At 45.8% G+C, this 20,311-nt stretch overlaps 1 protein-coding gene across 1 annotated transcript in view; it reads left to right on the forward strand.

Moving 5' to 3' along the window:
* The window catches only part of PLCB3 (phospholipase C beta 3), an 869,107-nt gene that overhangs the window by 741,261 nt on the left and 107,535 nt on the right, over positions 1 to 20,311 (forward strand). The window contains exons 19-20 of the mRNA XM_069644864.1: positions 9,117 to 9,241; positions 9,399 to 9,553. Of these exons, the coding sequence (XP_069500965.1) occupies positions 9,117 to 9,241; positions 9,399 to 9,553 (280 nt within the window). The remainder of the gene's footprint in view (positions 1 to 9,116; positions 9,242 to 9,398; positions 9,554 to 20,311) is intronic.

Below are 20,311 nucleotides of genomic sequence, written 5' to 3' on the forward strand. Positions count from 1 at the left end.
TTCCTGGTCCTTTGTGGTGATGAAAGGGAGGACGTCTGGTGGGCGTATGTGGCAGCACTCGAGAGCAGGGCTCTGCAGCAATATATTCTCCTTGATTCAGTGGCCTTTTGTGGTTTTGGCGCCTTTTTCTCAGCGCCAAATAAGAATGATCTGCTCTGGTTAGAGGTTACTTGATCCCTTGTTCCGGGACTCTGGAAGAAGATTTCCTGCTTCTGTAGGGTTCTCTGGATGCCCACAAAGTGTTGGCACGATTCTAACTTCCAAAGACAATGCACTCGATAATGGTCAGGGTTCCCCGAACATTGGGATTCTGCAACCTTGGAAAGTCGCAGCAAGTCGGGGATTGCGCCAAAATGAAGCTTGTCTTTAGACTAGTTTGTCCCACCAGCCCAAGGGAGGAAGTCGTCCCGTACGGGCCTTCCCAGTCGAAGTGAAAATGGGTCAGCACAGCTGCAGGGCTTCACCGGGGTACTTCGCGGTCCAGGGGTGTGCTGCTGGCCTGTCTTCACATCTTTGTTGGATTTTGTCCTCCAGTGGTTGACTCTGCCTTTATTCCCAAAAAACGTGCGTTTTAAGCAAGTTCCCATTCATTCATAGCCCTAGGCCGTCAATCACCCAGCACGGTGGCTGTCCTCCTGGACAGCCAGCTGGGCAATCAGAACTGGTTTCAACCAGGCACACCTAGAGACAAAGGACAGGGAGGTTTTGGGACCCTTCCTCACTTCCTGCCAAGCGGGCTTCAGGGCTGAAGCCTGCCAAAGGCAAAATGCACAAAGGACTCGAACAAACCCGATTCAGAGTAAAAGCCCAGAAGGAACTAACTGACAAGAAATTGGGAAAAAAGAAGACCGCGGGCATTTTGAGAAAATGGTCACCATTTCAAGGAATCAGCTTGCTGGTACATGGCACAAGGTAGTAAAAAAGAAACCACTACCACCAGCCATTTGAGTTAGTGTAACAGAACGTTACATGAGAAGTGGGATAAAGGAGTCACTAGGTAAACCCCCTCTGCCAGCACTCCACATAGGGTGGTGTGTGCTGGACCCACAACAGAAAGGATAAGTAAGACTGGAGCCATCTTACTATTCTTGGGAACAGTAGTCCACCCAAGAAAATGTAGTTAAACATTAAGAGAAGTCCAAGTGGCACTGCACAAAAGATGCTGTGTGACGCAATGCAAAAAGCAGATGCCTATGGAGTTTACCAGACTACATTAAACAGTAAGAAACACAAATAGCCTAGACAGAAAAAACATATACGCGAGAGTGAGAAAAAAGTCCCACTCAATCAGGAGTTAAAATTAAAAAGCCCTGAGTCCAGCAAAGGAATTTGGGGGTCTCTAAGGTTAAAGGGAATTGGCCCAGAAATAAACATTCTCCCTAACATTGATGAAGTTAGTCCCAAGACACAAGAAATGTGGCAGAGCTGCTGAAAGCTGAAGAAAAGGTCTAGGAGATACAAGTGCACAGGTGAGTTGAGATGTTGGGTTTTCTTCAGGTTGCGGTCCTAGATCCACACAGAGCCTTTGGCAACAGAAGGCTAGTTTCAGGTGAAGATGACTTGCAGGAGGCATCGTTCATGTCTGTGGACAGAAAAACAGCAGCACCACCAAGGTAGTCCAATAATGTCCCTTTGCCACAAGTCAGTGGATGAGCCGGTCCATACAAAGGACTGCTGGGCAGTATACAGGCGATTCCCACAAAGGAGGGCAGCTGCAGAGGAGCAGTCCAGTGTCTCCCAATAATGCAAGTGCTTATGAACAGCAGCAACAATACTGTCCAGGTTCCAACAGAAAGGTAGAAGCTCTTCTGTTCCAGATTTGCAAATGATCCGGGAGTCCCATGGGAGCCCAAAAGGCTGCTAAAGTGTAGGGTCCGGCTTTTCCTGCCGAATCGGGAGGAGGAAAAGCCTGAGCAGGATTCCTCTGGACGGAGAAACACAACTTTGCTTTCTTTTGCATTGACTTCACTACAGCTACTTGGACAAAGTTCCATAAAAGTTTGATGCAGTGTGTGTAGAGCAGACATTTTGGGGATGGTGAGATTGATATTGCTATTAGGTATTCTGGACACAAAGGATTTCGAATACATTGAACCACTGACATGCCTAAATCATTTAGCAGGGTGCATTCCAGCACACTGGAAACAGCGGACATGATTCGAGCAGATCGCAACAGATTAATGGAGCTTGGATATGAGCTAGACACTGTCTTTGCACCCATAAATACTAATACAAATGAAGTGGGAAGCCTCATGGATTGTGTAAAGCAGCTTGGAGGCAAGACAGGAAATAATGGAGATCCCAGCACATTACAGAAGAACATTCTGGGTTTATTTAAGTGGCTTATTGAATCTGCCACCCAGAAGGGAGTAATAAAAAACTGAGCCTGGGTAGTGTGCACCTGGAATATCAGGGGTCAAGGGCTTTGCACATTTAATGAGCTTAGAAGGATCCTTGGGGTAGGCGGGGGGGGTTCATGGAGAATGATATCTTCCTATTGCGGTGAACCTGGCTTACTACTGAGGTACACCTGGATGGATATCAACTATACCAAATTCTATCCAAAAATGGGAAGAGAGGAAGTCCATTTGGGGACTTGGTAATTGGAGTGAGAAGTAACATAAAAATTGAAAGAATATATATTAACAGTGATGATCCATTTGTCCTAGCAGTAAACATCAGCTGCCCTAATACTGAAACAAGAGCTATGATTATCAACGTCTATGACCCAACCCCCCCATCCCCCACGGGGAATTCACAGAGAAAATTATTGAAACCACATCAGAGATAATTGGCCGTGTTAATGTAACGGAAGAAAGAGAAGCAGTGATTATAGGTGGAGATTTGAATGCACGCTGTAAATGTCAAAGTGAAATAACGCAACCCGTGAATGTGTTCAGTTTGTGTAAAATGGAGCAAACCTTGGAAAACCCGAAGGGCACATTATGATGTGATTTTCTTGCCAGATGGGGTTGCTATATGTTGAAAGGATACTGGTGATCTACCTGGGGAAAAAACCTGGAGGAGTGGTGCTAAAGCCACAACACTAAAATGGCACACTGATACCACTTATAAGAATATTAGCCATGACAGAAAAGGATTTCAGTGATCATGCGATTCTAGTCCTCTCTTCAGAGAATAGGGAAAGGACCAATGAACACGCAGGAATCGGAGGTCTGAATGTGAACTCTGGTGGTAATAGGGTAACCTGGACAGAGTATCGAAATGGCCAACACTTATATAACTTCAAACACTGAAACTAAGCTGAGCTACCTAAAGGGTCTGACAGTGGATGAGATCGAAGCATGGATAAAAAATACAGTGTCAGGTTTTGCCATCCAAAAGGGAAAGTATAGATTCACATGCTATGCATAGGCTGACATCTAGTGGAAGCTGCAGAGTATTACAGTTGTTGTTTTCAAAACTCGAAAAGGGATGTCGACAGGGCGTGCCAGTGTATCTCTAGTTTGACGTCCACTGTACCCATGGTCCTTCACGCGTCGAGGTCTCTCAGATTGTTTTTTTCCGCCATTGTGAGCGGTCTCTTCTTGCGGTGTTAAATTTTGGCTGACGCCATTTGCTTATGCAAAGTTACAAATATAGTTACTCTTTCTGTCGTTATCGACCGACGCCACGCTCCTCGACGGGGTGGAGAATCGAGCAAGGATAACACAGCCCGTCGGACGAAGTCTACTTTCGATGGACCCCTTACAGTACTGAGAGTGAGGGGCGGTCATTATACAATGTATTTTCCCACCTATCCCCCGGGTGTCTTCCCCAGACATGGATAGGACACCCTTTAAATTCTGCCCAAACTGTAATAAAATGTTTCTGTGGATCGATAAACGCAGAGTTTGTTACCTGTGTCTAAACCGCAAACCACGACGAAGGGCACTGTCGAGCATGTACGCTTTTTTGACCCAAGACACTTAAAGATCGCAGAACAAAATGCTGGGCCCATCATGCCATGCAGGCCAAGGCATCCATGGATGTGGAGGGAGCCTCCAGTGACGGCAGCAGCGCCGTCTTTTCGGATGGCGAGGGTGATGGGGAACAGCCATGTTCCCAAGTGCTGGCCCCCAACCTTGGAAGACAGGCCGGCGGCTCTGTTGTGGGGACTACACCCGGCCGCAAGAGCACTCCATCTTCCCACACTAAACACACACCCTGCGGTAATGTTTCGGCTCTGCCGAACAAACGCCCAGATTCAGCGTCTAGGGGCAGATCAATCGATTCCCTGTCCTCTGGGCACTACAACTCTCAGTTGCTTCATGACAGGCCTCATAAAACAAAAGACGCCACCCATAAAACCTCTTCAACCGAATGTCGGCAGACGTGACGGAGGTCCTTCCCAGTGCCGAAACTCGACGCATTTCGTCAAAACGGGCAGGAAAGCCTAAGGATTCACGGTTCTCACACCTGATTAAAAAACATGTCCCAGAAAGCCTTGTTAAGGCTTCTAATTCCAAAAAAATCTTCCTCTAAAAGCTCTAGTCATAGAGACAAGACCCAGAAAGACAGGTCTCATAGGGAAGAGTCTACCCCTTCCAAGGAAACTTTAACTGCCCCACAAGAGGGAGAGGGTTCATTAAGTGAGGCCCTACATAATAAGGGCCTACCTAAACCCCACACACATGCTGTACCTTACCCTGGGGTCATCCCCAGCTCAGCCACATGGTCAGCAGAGGATATAGTGATGCCTAGAATAACTTTCTTTGCAAATTACTTTGAAAAGAACACTCATGCCTTAGAAAATTTCCAAAATACACCTCCCGCTGATCAGGCCTCAGGCTCTCAGCTCCTGTCTGCCACTCCTCAGCCCCTCTCTTTATCCCAGCCTCCAGCAAAGAGGTCTTGCACTTCTGTTGAGCTTTATGCTATGCATATGGACACCGAAGGGGATCAGGAGGTAAATCAATACTATGATGTGGATGATGAGGGGGATAATAATGACGAGTCAGAGGTTTACACTATAGACTCCATTTCCACAAGACTCCCCTTTACCTGATTCCCTGATGGATAATCAGCCCTCGTTTAATGATCTCATGATCAAAGCAGCTGAGCACTTCGGGATTCAAACTTACGAAACTCAGCAAGACGAGGAATTTGTTGAAGATATCCTGGGGGACAAGAAAGCTCTCACCCAGTTTATACCCATTCTGAAGTCGGTTCAAAGGAGAATCCAGCCCTCTCTTGAAAGTCCCAATCAAGCAAGGGCAGTCAATCCGCGAATAGCAAAACTATTCCACCTGGCACCATGTGATCCATTATATATCAGAGGACAAATTAGGCCGGATTCACTAGTTGTCACAACTACCCGGGAAGAGGGCCGGTACACCTTTAGCCTCTTCGGAAGCTCCCCCAGACAAGGAGAGCAAGAAGCTATATACCATGGGTAGAAAAATTGCAACTTCTGCAGCATTCCAAGCTAGAATCGGCAACAATTCCACACTGTTGGCGAGCTATGACTGCACTAAATGGGATGAGATTACGGCCCTTGTTGACTCTGCTCCAGATCCTCTGAAATCTAAACTTGCCATTATATCAGCTGAAGGCAAGGCCACTGCCAGCAGCCTACTAAAGAACAACCTCGACGCTACAGACAATGCCAGATGCATAATTCCAGAAGGAACCATTATGAAGCACCATGCTTGGCTTTGCCAATCGGGTTTTAAGCTGGAGACAAAGACAACGTTGTTAAACATGCCGGTGGAACCAAATGTACTGTTAAGCAAAGCGGTGGAAGATGCCCTGAAGTCGGCCAAAGAGGAGTATGATGCTCTCAAATCCCTTACCTCCATAAGAAGAGTTAGTGAATTGCAAGCATTCAGTGCAGGACCCTTTCTTTATTATTCATAAAGAGAAATTGGTTTTATGTACTCATCCTAGGTTCTCACCTAAATTCATTTCTAAAGTCTACATGAACCAATCCATCGAGCTTCCAGCTTTCTTTCAGAAACCAACTAGCTCAGCTGAGGTTAAATTCCACACACTAGATGTGAGGAGGGTGGACCACTATTATGTAGATAAGACAAGGCCCTTAGGAAAACAGATCAACTGTTTGTCTCCATAGCAACAGGTAGAGAAGGAGACCGCATTTCCATAAATGCAATCTCCAGATTGATAGTCAAATGTATACAATTATGCTGTTCATTATCAAATAAGACACTGCCTTTCAAAGCATAGGAGCTACTCTGGTTTTCATTGCAAATGTCCCCTTAGACAACATTTGCAAAGCAGCTACATGGAGCTCAGTACACACCTTCACTCAGCACTACTGCATTGACACACATTCCAAAGCAGATACAAAGGGTGGGACAAGCAGTTCTAAAACATCTATTTGTCGCTGCTCCTTCTCACAACCCACCACCTTCTCCTAATAATGCTCGTAATCTATGCATAGCACGTGATCTAAGCAGATTCCACAAGCATCATAAGGGATAAATTACTCACCATAATCGTATTTCTGATGCTTGTATCTGCTTAGATTCACATGCGCCCGCCTTTCCTACCCTGAGAGAAGATGCATAGATGTTATATGAGCTTTCTGTTATCTATCTGCTTGGATACACCTGTACTCACACTACACTTCATGCAACCTCATGTCAGAACAAAACAATCTGAGGGACCTTGACGCGTGAAGGACCATGGGTACAGTGGACGTCACACTAGGGATAGTATTACTGGCACGCCCTGTCGACGTTCCTTTTCGAGTTTCGAAAACAACTGTAATACTCTGCAGCTTCCACTAGATGTCAGCCTATGCATAGCATGTGAATATAAGCAGATACAAGGATCAGAAATACGATTACGGTGAAATGCATCCTATATATATATATATATATTTCTGAGGCTTGTGGAATCTGCTTAGATGCCTTCAAAATGGCGAAAGATGAGCATCTATCTGCTAGAACTACTGCCAGTATTCAAAGCCCTTCAGGCATTCAAGTTTCACCTAGCAAACTAATCTGTCCATGTCCTGGGAGACAGCACTACAGCAATGTTTACATCAACAAACAGGGTGGCACACGTTCTCCAAATCTGTCCAGGCTTGCGCAACAAATTTGGATTGGGCACTCAAACTGAAAATATTCCTATCGTCACAGCATGTTCCAGGGGAACTCAACTCTCTTGCAGACTCATTGAGCAGAGATCCCCTACCAGAAGAACACGAGTGGCAACTACACGCAGAGGTCATAGAACACCTCTTTTCTCAATGGGGTTTCCCACAATAGACTTGTTTGCTACAAGCGAAAACAGTCAATGCCCAGACTTCGTGTCCAGCTTTCCCCAGCCAGGCTCCAAGGGGAACGCCCTATGGATGAACTGGTCAGGGAAATTTGCTTACGCTTTCCCCAACACCTCTAATGAGGAAGGTGGTAAACAAGATCCACAAGGAACTGGTAATGCTCATCCTAGATGCTCCTATGTGGTCAAAACAACCCTGGTATCCACATCTGCGTAAACTGGCGATGTGCAATCCCATCAAGCTCCTGTGCCTGTACAATCTGCTCACTCGGCACGGAGGGCTAACAGTGCACCCTCAATCACAATCAATGAACTTGGCAGCATGGCTCCTGAAGATTCCCCCTCGGGAGAAGTGACGGTAACTAGCGAATCGTAACAGAGAGTAGATATACTGCAAGAGGAACGCCAATGTCGATGCCACTATTTGGTGGAATATACATTGAATGTGATTAAAGAGAAACGGATACAAGCACCAGAAAGACTATTGCACTATTTCTGGATCAGGAAGGTTTGCAAGCTGTAATACTCTGAGCCAACCACTAGATGGTGGCCTATACAAAGCATGGGATTCTAAACTGATTCACGCCACAGGAAGACGATTACAGGGTAAGTAAATCGAGATACACACACACACACACATCTGGAGGCAACCCCCAATCCCTTTGCAACATTTTGCAGCCTCCCAATCGGGGAAGGTCAGCCTCACTCCTGTTTGTGGGCACACACAAAGGAATATGGATTGACAGACCCTCATCCAGCAAACTGGATTCTCTTCACACAAAGGGGTCTCTGTGATTTCTGAGTGAAAATGGTTCTTCCCTCCATGGAATAACAAAGACCACAAAGAAAAATGGCCAGGTCACAGATTTTTTGGGAGCAAATGGCTACCATTAGCAGTAAAAAGACCACACTGTACTGAAACCAAATACAAAGTATACTGCTGCCACCAACCTGTAACACTGACATACATTCTGGGTAGGAAATCACATTCATTTGTCAACTGGGGACCCCTTGGAGTGTCCCTGCCCTGCCTGCCTTATGGGCTACAAAGGAAGCACAAATCAAAAATGTGTTGTATTCATTGGCCCATTGAGGCATTCAGAGATGAGGAAATAAAAAATCTACCAATAAGAAAGCCAGCAAAAACAGAAGAGACTTCAAAAAGTGGCTCAAAATGAGACGCAAATGATATCCGATTCACAGTGGTTTACATAAGACCTATTCTTCCTCTGCAAAAGATTGCAGGGGTTATTTAATTTTCAAGTAGAGCATAAAAAGAATGTAAAACTAAGTTGAAGGAGCTGAAATGTGGGCATTGCGTATTTCAGGTTTACATCATAGTTTCATTATAGCCAGTGCTCCAGTCAAAATGCAGTGATGGATCTAACCACCAGGTTCAAGAAAATGCTCAGCATGTTAATCTTGAACTGATTTGAAGATCCAAACTGTTTTTACAGCAGATGTTAGTAACTAATTTCTTCAGGAATTAAGGGTATATTGTTTTAAATTGTTATTTATAATCTTACATTTTATTCCCAAACATTCCTTCAATATACTAAGGGTGGATTATGTGTTCAGTTGTTCTATTCAACTTGAATTGAACCAAGTGTGCTAGAGAGAGTTTTATTCCATTTGAATTCAGAGGGGGAGACAACAAAACGATAAGTCCACAACAAATACAGCAGATTTAAATCTTCCCCGAGTGACTTGACTCTGTTCTTTCTCTTTTGCACTCTCACTCACCTTCTGGCACTGTATGAATCAATGCTCTCAAAGACTCTAACACTACTGTCCCACACTATGTCTATATTTGCATCCTCCAATTGACCTGTGCAGCTGTTATGGCTCCTTGACTCAGAGGATTTCAGATATAACAAGAAGCAGCTTAGCCGGATCTACCCTAAGGGAACACGTGTGGATTCCTCGAACTACATGCCCCAGATCTTCTGGAATGCTGGCTGCCAAATGGTGGCACTCAACTTTCAGACTCTTGGTGAGTGGCCACTCTCCAGATTGACCTATGGCAGCTGTGTTGCGAGTGTCTATTATTAAGTGTCTATGGATCTCCCTTGCAAGGTGTGGCATCTGTGCTTTTGTTTTCAATGTGAATTTGGTGCTGTTGCCTGACTGTCTGCTGTTCTCAACTTCAGATCTCCCGATGCAGCTAAATATGGGCATATTCGAGTATAACCGACGCTGTGGCTATCTCCTGAAGCCAGAGTTCATGAGGCGGATGGACAAACCCTTTGATCTCTTCACTGAAAACATTGTCGATGGGATTGTGGCCAATACAGTTAAAATCAAGGTAACAAGATGTTAACATGGACTTGCAAAATCAACCATGGGGTGGATTCTGGGAGGCCAACCTATAACATTGAACAGGAAAGACACTGAAGTCTATCCAAACCCAATCAAGGTAGGTAGCAGAGCAGCAAGGCTTAGAATCTTGAGGGGTGTGAGGGTGGGGTCTAGGGCTACAGTGAGACACCCCTAGAGCACGCGAATAATTCCTGCTAGAGAAGTATACAAATATAATATGATTAGGCGTTTAAAATGCAAATCAATCAATAAGACTGTCAGATGTATTGTCACACAACTACTATTAAATATAGATACACCCACCCTTGGGAGTTTTAGGGAGAACCCCAACCCTTTACCTTAAAGACATGTAAGCAACCGTTTAGCAGAGTTATCAGCAATGCTTTCAATATCAGTGAAGCACAGATAAATCATCAGGCTAGAAAAACATAGAAAAAACACTGAAAAGCAATCTAAAAATATATCCCCAGTCCTGAGATGGAATGGGACCTAGTGTTAGGGAGAATTCTCATTTCGTATGGATTGTGTCCTCCAACGTATTCCTCATCTTTGACATATGTTGTCCAGCTTCGAAAAACAATTTCAGCCGAGGGCGACCTGCGTTGATGGCATCCAGTCGATGTCCCGTGAAGGCCTCCGTCGAGAGTGACGTTATCAGATGGTATAAGTAGCACGCACGGCGCCCGTTGGCCTCAGTTCTGTTTTTCAGCAAACGTGTTTGCTTCATGAGAAACTCGGCGTGCCTCATATTGAAGTACATTCTCTTTTCGACAATGTCTTTGTCTTCTACCCCAAAGACCCCTCGTTCCGGGTTCAAGAAATGTGGTTCCAAGATGTTCATTACGGATCTGCATCGAGTCTGTCTGTGGTGCCTGGGCGAGGGCCACGAGACGGATAAGTGCTCCAAGGTTCAACCCATAACAGGGAAAGCCCTGCGGGAATGAAAGGGACGCTTCAGGTAGGCAAGGTGTCCAAGCCGAGTATATCCCGACCGGCTGGGCCTTTGGCTGACGAGTCGAGAGGCGACTCTTCTCGGTGGAAGAAGGTCAAGCGTTCACGGTCTCGTAGTGGTTCACGCCACTCTTCGTCCTCGTCAAAGTGCTCGAAGAGAAGGCACTGCCGGTCGCCTTCCTCGTCGTCTTCGTTAGGCGGTTCCCCCAAGAGGGTTACATGCCCGTCTAAAAGATCGACACTGGCAGAATGGGAAGCTTTCTGGGTGGAGATGCTTAAGATGTTTGAGAAAGAAAGAGCTCCGTCCGCGCCTTCTGTGCAGGCCGGCAAGGAGCAGTCTTGGCCGTACACTCTTGTGCCCTTGAGTCCGAGTCAACAGCGTGATCCACATCGGGAGGCCTCGAGACAAGGTGTCGAAGGATCACTCAAGACATGGAGAGAGGACAAGGTCGCCAACACCTTCAAAGCCTTCGAAGACTTCAAAGACCTCAAAGCCCTCTGTCGATTGTGCCCATCAGGTCTTCGCCTGTTAGGCTTTAGACGCCCCTGTCGACTCCGAAACCATCGACGCCACCTGGGCCAATTTTGCCAGCTCAACCCCCAGGGCTGTTGACCCTCCTAGGAAGGCTATGGCTAAATGCAAGTTGACGCCTTCAAAGATTTCAAAGCCTGTGGGTTCCATTCCGGAGAAGAGCTATGTCCCGCTTCCTAAAAAGTATTTTTTTAGGAACCTCACTTCCATTTTTGAGTAGGAGTGGTGTTCGGATGAGAAGGATGACCCTTTTGGGCTCCACTATGGGACTCCTAATGTGCCTGAATGCCTCATTTCAGAGGAGAGTACGATGCAAGATTTGTGTGACACTTAGTGTAAGTGTTTTTTGGATACTTGTATTGGTGGATTTCATTGCTACAGCTCTACAGCTCACATTTACCCCTCTTGAGATAAGTCTGGCTGCTCAGTCACACTACCAACTTGTGTAGTACAGACCTATGCCAATAGGCGGGTTACCGAATACCAAGAGGGCAAGTGTTGTGTAGTCTCCCACAGGGTTACTACACCAATTATTGCCTAACTAGGTAGCCTCCCAACACTCCACATAAGATGGGGTGTGCTGGACCTACAAAGAGAGAAGGTAAGTAAAGTCAATTTCACTTTACTATTCTTGGGAACAGTAGCTCACACAAGAAAACATTCTGAGGAATCTTAGAGTTATCTGTGACACTGCACTGAAGGTGCTGTGTGTCACCATACAAAAAGTAGATGCGTGTGGAGTTTGTCAGACATAATCCAAATTGGGTGAAAACACATGAGAGAGTGAGAAAATGGTCTCACTCACTCCAGGGTTAAAAAATTCAAAAGTCCTAAAGTCCAGCAAAAGAGCTGGGGGGTCTTTAAGGTTGAAGGGAATTAGCACAGAAATGAGAATTCTCCCTAACAGAACGGAAGGAGGTGAGGGCGGGGGGTAGGTGGGGATGGGCCCAGCTCATGGGCCAGGCAAGTGTTCAGTGAGATGGTCCACAACAGGTGACAGACAAGTGCTTAGACAGGGGAGGGCCACCGTCTAAATGCGAGAGAGGGGGTAGGGGGCTGGTTAGGGCCCGGGGGGTTGGAGGGGTGACCGTCCATCAGGTTGGGCAAGGAAAGAGATAATGGAGGGTCAGGGATGGGCCCAGCCTCTGGGCCAGTCAAGTGCTGGTAGAGGATGCTGGTGGAGACTGGTCAGGGAGGGCCTGGTACGCTGTGTGACTCATAGGTGCATCGGGCCATCAGTCACAGCGGTAGGAGGAGGCATTTAGCAAGGGAGGGAGAAGAGGTAGAGAAGGGTAGAGTGTTAAGAAGCTTCCAGAACTTAAGGAGACTTTGCTCAAGGCTGAGGGGGACAGGGAGGCCATTCCAAAGGGAAGCGCCTGCCGAAGAGAGAGAGATCTGCCCCCCACTCTCTGCTTGGAAAAACATCAGATCTGCAGAGAGTTGGAGCTAGAGGACCAAAGGGCTATAGCGGAGGGGTATTTAAGGAGAGAGAGTTCGATGTAGCGGCTTTCCAGGCCCCAGACGGCCTTGTGGATGATGCAGAGGGTCTTGAAGTTGATCTTTGTAGCCACTGAGAGCAGTGGAGAAATATAAGGACTGGAGAGATGCGGTCCCTGGGCTTGTGCCTAAGGATACGTCTTGCAGTCCTATTCGGGATAGGTTGAAGGGTGGAAAGAGGTAGGTTGAGGAAGAGGCTATTGCAGTAGTCCAACCTAAAGAGAACCAGAGCTCTGGAGACATTAAGATTTTGGGAGAAATTAAGGAAAGGGAGAATACCACTGAGGAGGTGAAGCTGAAAGTGGACCTTCTTGGCAAGGTCAGTAATGTGAGGGGTGAAGGAGACTGTGGAGTGCAAAAAGATAATACCAAGGTTTTTAGCCTCACAAGATGGTGAGCAGACTGGACCCAAGGAGGAGAACCCAAGGAGGAGGAGGAGGAGCATGAGGAGGAGGAGGAGGAGGAGGGGAGGGGGAGAAGGAGAAGAGGAAGGGGACCCTGTTCCAATGAGAAGTATCTCAGTCTTACTGGCATTAAGACCAAGATCATTAGCTAAGCACCATGCCTGAATAGCAGTCAAATAGTCAGGAATGAGTGAGGAGGTAGATGGGGGGGGGGGTCTTGAATGAGAGCTGAGTGTCATCAGCATAACACTGGAAATGAGGAGAGAAGCAGGTAATCAAGTGGACCAAAGGGGCAAGGTAGATGTTGAAGAGCCACAGCGATACAATAGAGCCCTGAGGTTACCGCAGGTAAAGTGACAGGTGGAGGAGAGGAAGGGGCCAAGTTGCCCCGGGAAGGTAGATTAGAAAGGAAGGGGGTCAGCCAATCGAGGGAGAGGTCCGTGATACCAAGGGTATAATGGAGCCGCGTTAAGAGGATGGCATGATTGACAGAGGAGAGATCAAGGAGGATGAGAACAGAGGGAGAGTTAGAATCAAGGTTTGAGAGCCGGACTTCACGAGTGTTCAGGAGAGCAGTTTCCGTGCCTCTGGATGCTCGGAAGCCAGACTGGTGGGCATGGAGATTCAGTGTGGTGGGTCAGTTGGCAGATGACCAACTTCTCAAAGAGTTTACCCAGGAAGGGGGTAGTGGAAATAGGGTGATAGTAAGCCAGGCACTAGGAGTCAGCCGACAGCTTTTTTAGGAGAGGGTGCACAAGGGAGTGCTTGAGGGAAATTGGAAAAGTGCCAGTGGCAAAGGAATGGTTACATAAATCAGATAAGGAAGGAGCGAGAGTGGCAATGTTGTCCTTAATAGTTATGGAGGATCAAGGGAGCACCTGTTTGGATTAGACTTCATGGAGCGGACAGCTTTAGAGACCTCTTCCGGTGCTATAGGCGAGAAGGAGGAGAATATAGGGGGTGTGTAAGGGGGTCAAGGGAGGCTTGAGCATAGGTGGGGGGTAGAGGCAAGTGGGGACAGGATGTGATGGCTTTTGGTTGTGAAATGGTGAGCCAATGCAGAACAGAGGGCATGGGAAGGAAGAGGAGAGGTTGAGACTGCAGTAGGGTTGGCGAGGTCCTTACATATTTTGAAAAATTCAGACATGTTGTTGGTGGCCCCAGACATGCAGGCTTGGATATGGGCCCTCTTGTTGGAGCAGATGGAGAGACGATAATGCCTTTGGAGATGTGTGCATCCGAGGTGTGCCCGGCTGAGTCGGTCGGACCAGAGGGAAGAATGGTGAAGGAACGAGAGTTACAGAGGACACATTGGCCGCTTCAGAGGAATCAAGATGAATGTTGAAATATCAGTGGAAGAGAACCTTGGAGGTAGAGGTAGTGAGAGAGGAGGTGAGGTCAGCCCATACAGAGATGAAGAGGGGCAGTGGGCCATGGGGGCCTGTCAATGGAGGCAAGAGTAAGTGAGAAGGTAGGAGAGACACCAAGCTTACAGGGTAGACATTTAAAGAAGGAATAGGATTGAATGGGTATGATGGAATTGGGGACCCATTCAGGGAAGATCAAGGCTACTCCACCTGCAGACCGACTGGGTTAGTGTTTGGAAAATATCTTGTAGCCCTCAGGTAGAAGAGTATCAAGGGCAGTGACAGAGCTGGCATTGAACCATGTCTCCAAGAGGGCAAGAACAGCAAGGCCAAAGTCTTCAAGCAGGCAACAGATGTCAGAGGAGTGTTTCTGGCAGGGCCAGCATTGAGAAGGCCAAGTGAAGCTAAGTTCCCCCTTTGAAGGTTTTCCTAGGAGGGGTAGAGGGATGTGGTACACCCATCGGTCGTGGAGAAGGGGCCAAAGGGGGTGACAGAAGGAAGAATGTCAGGAGAATGTAGGGAATTATTGAGAGGGTAGACACCCCTCTAGAAGAGGTTGGCCTGAGAGCCCTGTGCCACGACCGTGCCATTTAAATAGATATTAATGATACACCTAGAGAGTGTGAAGTGTTCCAAGAGAACTTTACTTATGGTTTCACCATTAATGGTTGAGGAGAAAGGGGAGAGGGTAGTGACCATATGAGGAATCCATGGGTCGGGAGAAGGAATGACAGAGGATGTCAGTAGCAGTTTGCCTGGAGAGAGCATTGAAATAGGTGTCAGCGATGGGCAGGCCTGGGTTGGAGACCAGGAGTCCTTTCTTAAACCTTTTCCTTCCAGGCTTCAAAAGAGAGATAGGATAGGTGATAGAGTAGCAATTGCAGTAGATAGGAGAGATGGAAAGAACCAGGGTTGCAGGGCGGGGGAACAGAGGGAATTCACAATGCACCAGGCGTTGTGTACTCTATCCAGCACAACCACTTTATCTAAAAATCGAATGATAATACTGTGGCTCTGGGCCAATCTTTGCATTACCTCTTGTTAGGATAGAATATCATTTTGTGAGATTATACAGTCTCATTTTATGAGACCCCTATTCTTTTCCCATTTTTCCCATTTGGTTTTTAGATTTTCTAATTTATTCCAGTTGTCACAGAGATTGTCTGCTGAGATCCCCCTACCACTACATCCCTTTTTTCACTCCTTAATAGTATGTGGTCCCGAGTCACCCATAAGACTCCAGGGTCCGGGCACCCTTCCTAAGCTTCCTCTTTGTGCCATAGAGTGATTTATATCATCCTACGTTGGTTTTACGGGTAGGCTTGTGACGGCATATATTTAGGATTGGCTTCACTATGGCATGGGTGAAAGCTGATCTATTGCATCAATAGCACCAGGTGTCTTTGTGGTAACCATTGGTTTTAAAGTCCTACTTTGGCCATTTTGGTTTAGGGGCTTCATTCATTCAGGGAACCATGAGGCAGAGCAAAAATTACTTTGGTAGATATGTGGGCTCTTTGTGAGCCCAAGATGACACCAGTAGTTTAAACTGATCTAGACCAGTTTGTGGCTGTTGGCAGGTCATTGAACTTCCTCTGCTAGTGTTTGTGTGTTTGGTGTGTTTTGAGGGTCAACCTGGTTTACCACCCGCCAAAGCCTTTGACTTTAATCCCCTAATGGCATTAGAGGACTGGCTGAAGTCAGACCCTGTGGAGAAAAGTACCTTAATGGGAAACCTTGTTCATATAGACAGTTCTGCTGGGTTTTTGGAAGGTAAGCAGGTTGGTGTACCTGCTGGACGATTTTTATGCTGAAAACCATTGCAGTCGGTTTTGAGACCCAGTCTTGCCATGCTGGTGTGAATAGTGCCCTCCAGTTGGCATTTTCGGGTGCTTGGTGTCCTTCCGAAGTCTGCCGTTGTCCTGCTGCAGTGATGTGTAACCTCTGTTACAGTTATGCCTAGGTCATGCCTAAAACAGCATATTTGAGCTATAACCCAGCCAATGCTTTTATATTTAGTAAAATGTGAACCGTGAGATCAGCCTTAGCAATATTAAGTTAAATTAAATCACATCAGTGTCCTTATGCAAGAAAAACTCAGACGAGCGCCAGTGACCTTGAAGCTGGAACACTGTAGTCTTTTTCTATAAACAGTCATTCACTGCTTTGTAGGCTTTTCTGGGATGAACGCCAAGTGTTTTCCGATAAAATAGTAAACAAAAGACAGCAATGCAAAAGAAATACAGCACTGTGGAAAAACTGCAGAACTTATTCCTTCTCAACTTTCGGTGGTCGAACAGCTTTAAGCTTTAGTATACTGGCAGATAAGCATGTGCTGAGCCAACCTTGCTTTAGTATACACAAGATCAATGCTGTTTGCTGATATCTTTTGCTTGGACAACTTTGAGTTGTTGGTGGATGAAGCACCCTTCCTAAGCTTCCTCTTTGTGCCATAGAGTGATTTATATCATCCTACGTTGGTTTTTGGATAGTTCGTACAAGCTCAATGCTGTTCGCTGATACCACTGGTACGGAGCAAATCTCTCTCCCCTCCCCTCTGTTTAGACCACTTTGGTGGTTGTAGGTGTGGGACAGTGAGAGTCCAGTGAGTATAAATAAGACAAGCTTTAAGCCCCCACACACAGTTGTTCAGCGGCAGAGGTAGCAAAAAGACAAGGGGGGAGAAGACTAAGTGCTGGAGGAAGCAAAGGCCTTCCAGAAGGAGAGGGGATCAAGTCGCTCCTTTTTTCCTTGTTGGATCTTAAAGCCACTGAGCTGGATTTATGACTGTTTTCAGGCCTTTTGAGCCCCCAAAGAACTTCGCCTAATGACATTTGAGTAGAAATTTGATTTTGATTCAGCTGTATGGAGAATATTGTTGCTTTTCTGCCCTAAGAGCTCACTGTCCAAGAGCAGACTGTGTTCTTGATTGGATACATACTGGCACCATTAATCCCAATTGACTTTTGAAGCATTTATTTCTATTTTGTATGCTTTTTTGATGGTGCTCCGATAGGTGGTTTTTGATACTTTAAGCCAATTTGTTGTCAATTTTTTGGCATTTTCTTGGAATATATAAACTGCTTCAGGTATCCAGTCTTCATCTGTCATCTCCCCATCATCTACAGTTAGTGAGTATGAGAGGATGTTTACCCTTCATTGGCATCACATTGAGAATGGTATTGAGGCATGTGCTTCTAGGAGGCTGCCTATCATGAATTGGATGACGAACCTTCAAAATGGCTGGTGCTTCTTATGACCTCACAAGAACAGAAGGGCACCATCGATACCCACAACATATCTGACAAGACGACAAAGCCCTAGTAACCAACAACCCAACCATTAACCTAACAGACCGATTCAATGAAGAAGAAGCCTTTGCTGATCTTCAACCAATCGGCACTACTAGCGATGCACCACGATTGAACAGTCATGCTATCAATCTACCGGACTGCTTCAATGAACAAGCAGCCTTCTTCATCCAATCAACGTCAATACAAAAGCACCTCGAATGAACAACTACAAACCAAAACAAGGGACAACTAATAAAAAAAACACACCAAAAAGGTCCATTGCAATTTAATCAATGCAAGGTCAATGTCCAAACATGGCACCGAAATATACAACTTCTAATGTGATGGAGGTATCGACATACTATTTGTAAGTGAAACATGGTAAGATGACAATTACAAGATCACCCTCAACAATTGCCTACCTGAAAACTTCAAATGCGTTCAAGCAAACAGAAAAACCAAAAGCGGTTGAGGGGTTGGCAATCATCCACAAGGAACACCTGGCTATCAAATTGGAAGATCCACTAGACATTGATAAATGTGAATCCTTAATTATACGCCTATCAGTAAACTCCAAAACAAACCTGAAATTCATACTGATATACAGACCACCAACCTACGATGCAACCTTCATAGACGCACTAATGGAAGCTATTGCCATCCTAGCCATCGAGCATAATCAACTAATCATCCTTGGAGATTTCAACATCTGGTTCGATTTAAGAAACCACAACTACACAAAAATCTCCAACCGACCAGCTAGCAGCAATGAATCGACATCAACTAGTCAAAGGAGCAACCCACTCGCCAGGGCACACACTTGACGCAATCTTCGCAAATAAAGAACTTATTACCACAGCACATCCAATTCAAATACTCTGGAGCGACCACCTTCTCATTTCCTTCGTAATCATGATAAGCACTCCAACAAACAAGCAACATGGCAAACCACCGATCACTATGAAAAGAAACTGGAGAACCATCAAAAACTCCAACTGAACTTCTCGAACTCGTCAAACCACAAGCAACAATTATGGAAGCAGCTGACTTGGACAAAAAAGTAGCTCTACTCCACACCTGGATCACAACAACGATCGCCGAAATTGCCAAAGAAAAAACTTTTACTCCTTCACGTAAAAGACCAATGGCAAAATGGTTCACCCCACCACTCGACGCCATGAAAACAAAAAAACGAAAACTAGAATGGAGGAACAAAAATGACACTGGAAAGAAACTGAAACTTCAACTCATACAAAAAACAAATACAAAAACCAAAGAGGAAATACTACAACAACCGAATCTTCAAAGCACCAAAAAAACTCTTCAAAATCATAAATGAAATGAAAAATCTACCTAGCTGCAACAACATGCCAATACCATCGATGAAACTATGCAATGACCTAGCAGACCACTTCAAATACAAAATCATTACTATCCAACAAACCATACAAAGCAGACCATGCGATCATACCACAGAACCCACCTATCCTCACGAGGAACATTCGGACAAACTATGAAGCTTCCCCAAATTATCAGTGGAGACTTTCGTCAAACTGGTAAATCAAAGCAACAAAACAGGTTCTCCTGAGGATCCCTGCCCCCCGGACATATACAAATCAATCCTCAAACAAGAAAATCCCATGGAATACCACAGGAATGTCCTCAACCTTTCAATGTCAACAGGGAAAGTGCCTCAGTCCTTCAAATCAGCGTTCATCAGGCCGCTACTCAAAGATACAGCAAGAAACGTAGAGTACCTATCCAAGTACAGGCCCATCTCCAACATCCCGTACACAGCCAAACTGCTCGAAACGTACATATATAAAAACTCAAGAATTCATAGAAGAGCACTGCCTACTAGACCAGGCACACGTTGGTTTCAGACCAATGAGAAGAACTGAATAAGCTCTTCTCTCAATATGGGACGACCTAAAAGCAAACACAGACTGACTTGATAGTCCTAGACCTCTCAGCGACATTCGAGACAGTTAACCACGACATCCTCATCACTAAATTAGGACTGAGAATAACAGACACTGCCCTACTGTGGATCAAATCCTTCCTAACAAACAGAACAAACCATATGGATGAAACCCTTCAAATCCAACTAAAGCGACTCCACATGCGGAGTACCACAAGGTTCATCCTTCTCTCTGTTCTTATTCAACATCTACCTAGCTTTGCTAATCAAAATCATCAAAAGAGACAGCCGCACTTGCTACAACTACGCTGACGACACACAAATAGTCTTCCAAAATACAAGACAATGAAGAAGAAAACACAACTCTAGAGAACTGCCTTTGTGATGTATTCAACTGGATGAACTCTAACTCCCCCAAAATCAATCCAGGCAAAACCGAAATAATGATCATCACAAAAAACTGAGAAGATACCCACTACATCCTTTGGCCAAGGGAACCCGGTACAACCCTAGCCCCATCGTCGATAGTTAAAAACCTGGGGGGTCTTCATGGACAACAAACTCACCCTAAAGCACCAAGTAAACCCTCTACTCAAATGCTTCTTCCTCCTGTGAGCGGCTAAAAGGATCCTACTGTTCCTGTCATTCGCCAACAAAACACTCACCATCATAGCTCGTCATGTCCAGAGTAGATTATGCCAATAGCCTATACCTGGGTATGCCTGAATGACTTCTAAAATAAACTACAATGCATACAAAATGCGGCGGCCAGACTGCTC

This window comes from Ambystoma mexicanum, chromosome 2p, assembly GCF_040938575.1.
Source record: "Ambystoma mexicanum isolate Mex_15411 chromosome 2p, UKY_AmexF1_1, whole genome shotgun sequence".
NCBI lineage: Eukaryota > Metazoa > Chordata > Amphibia > Caudata > Ambystomatidae > Ambystoma > Ambystoma mexicanum.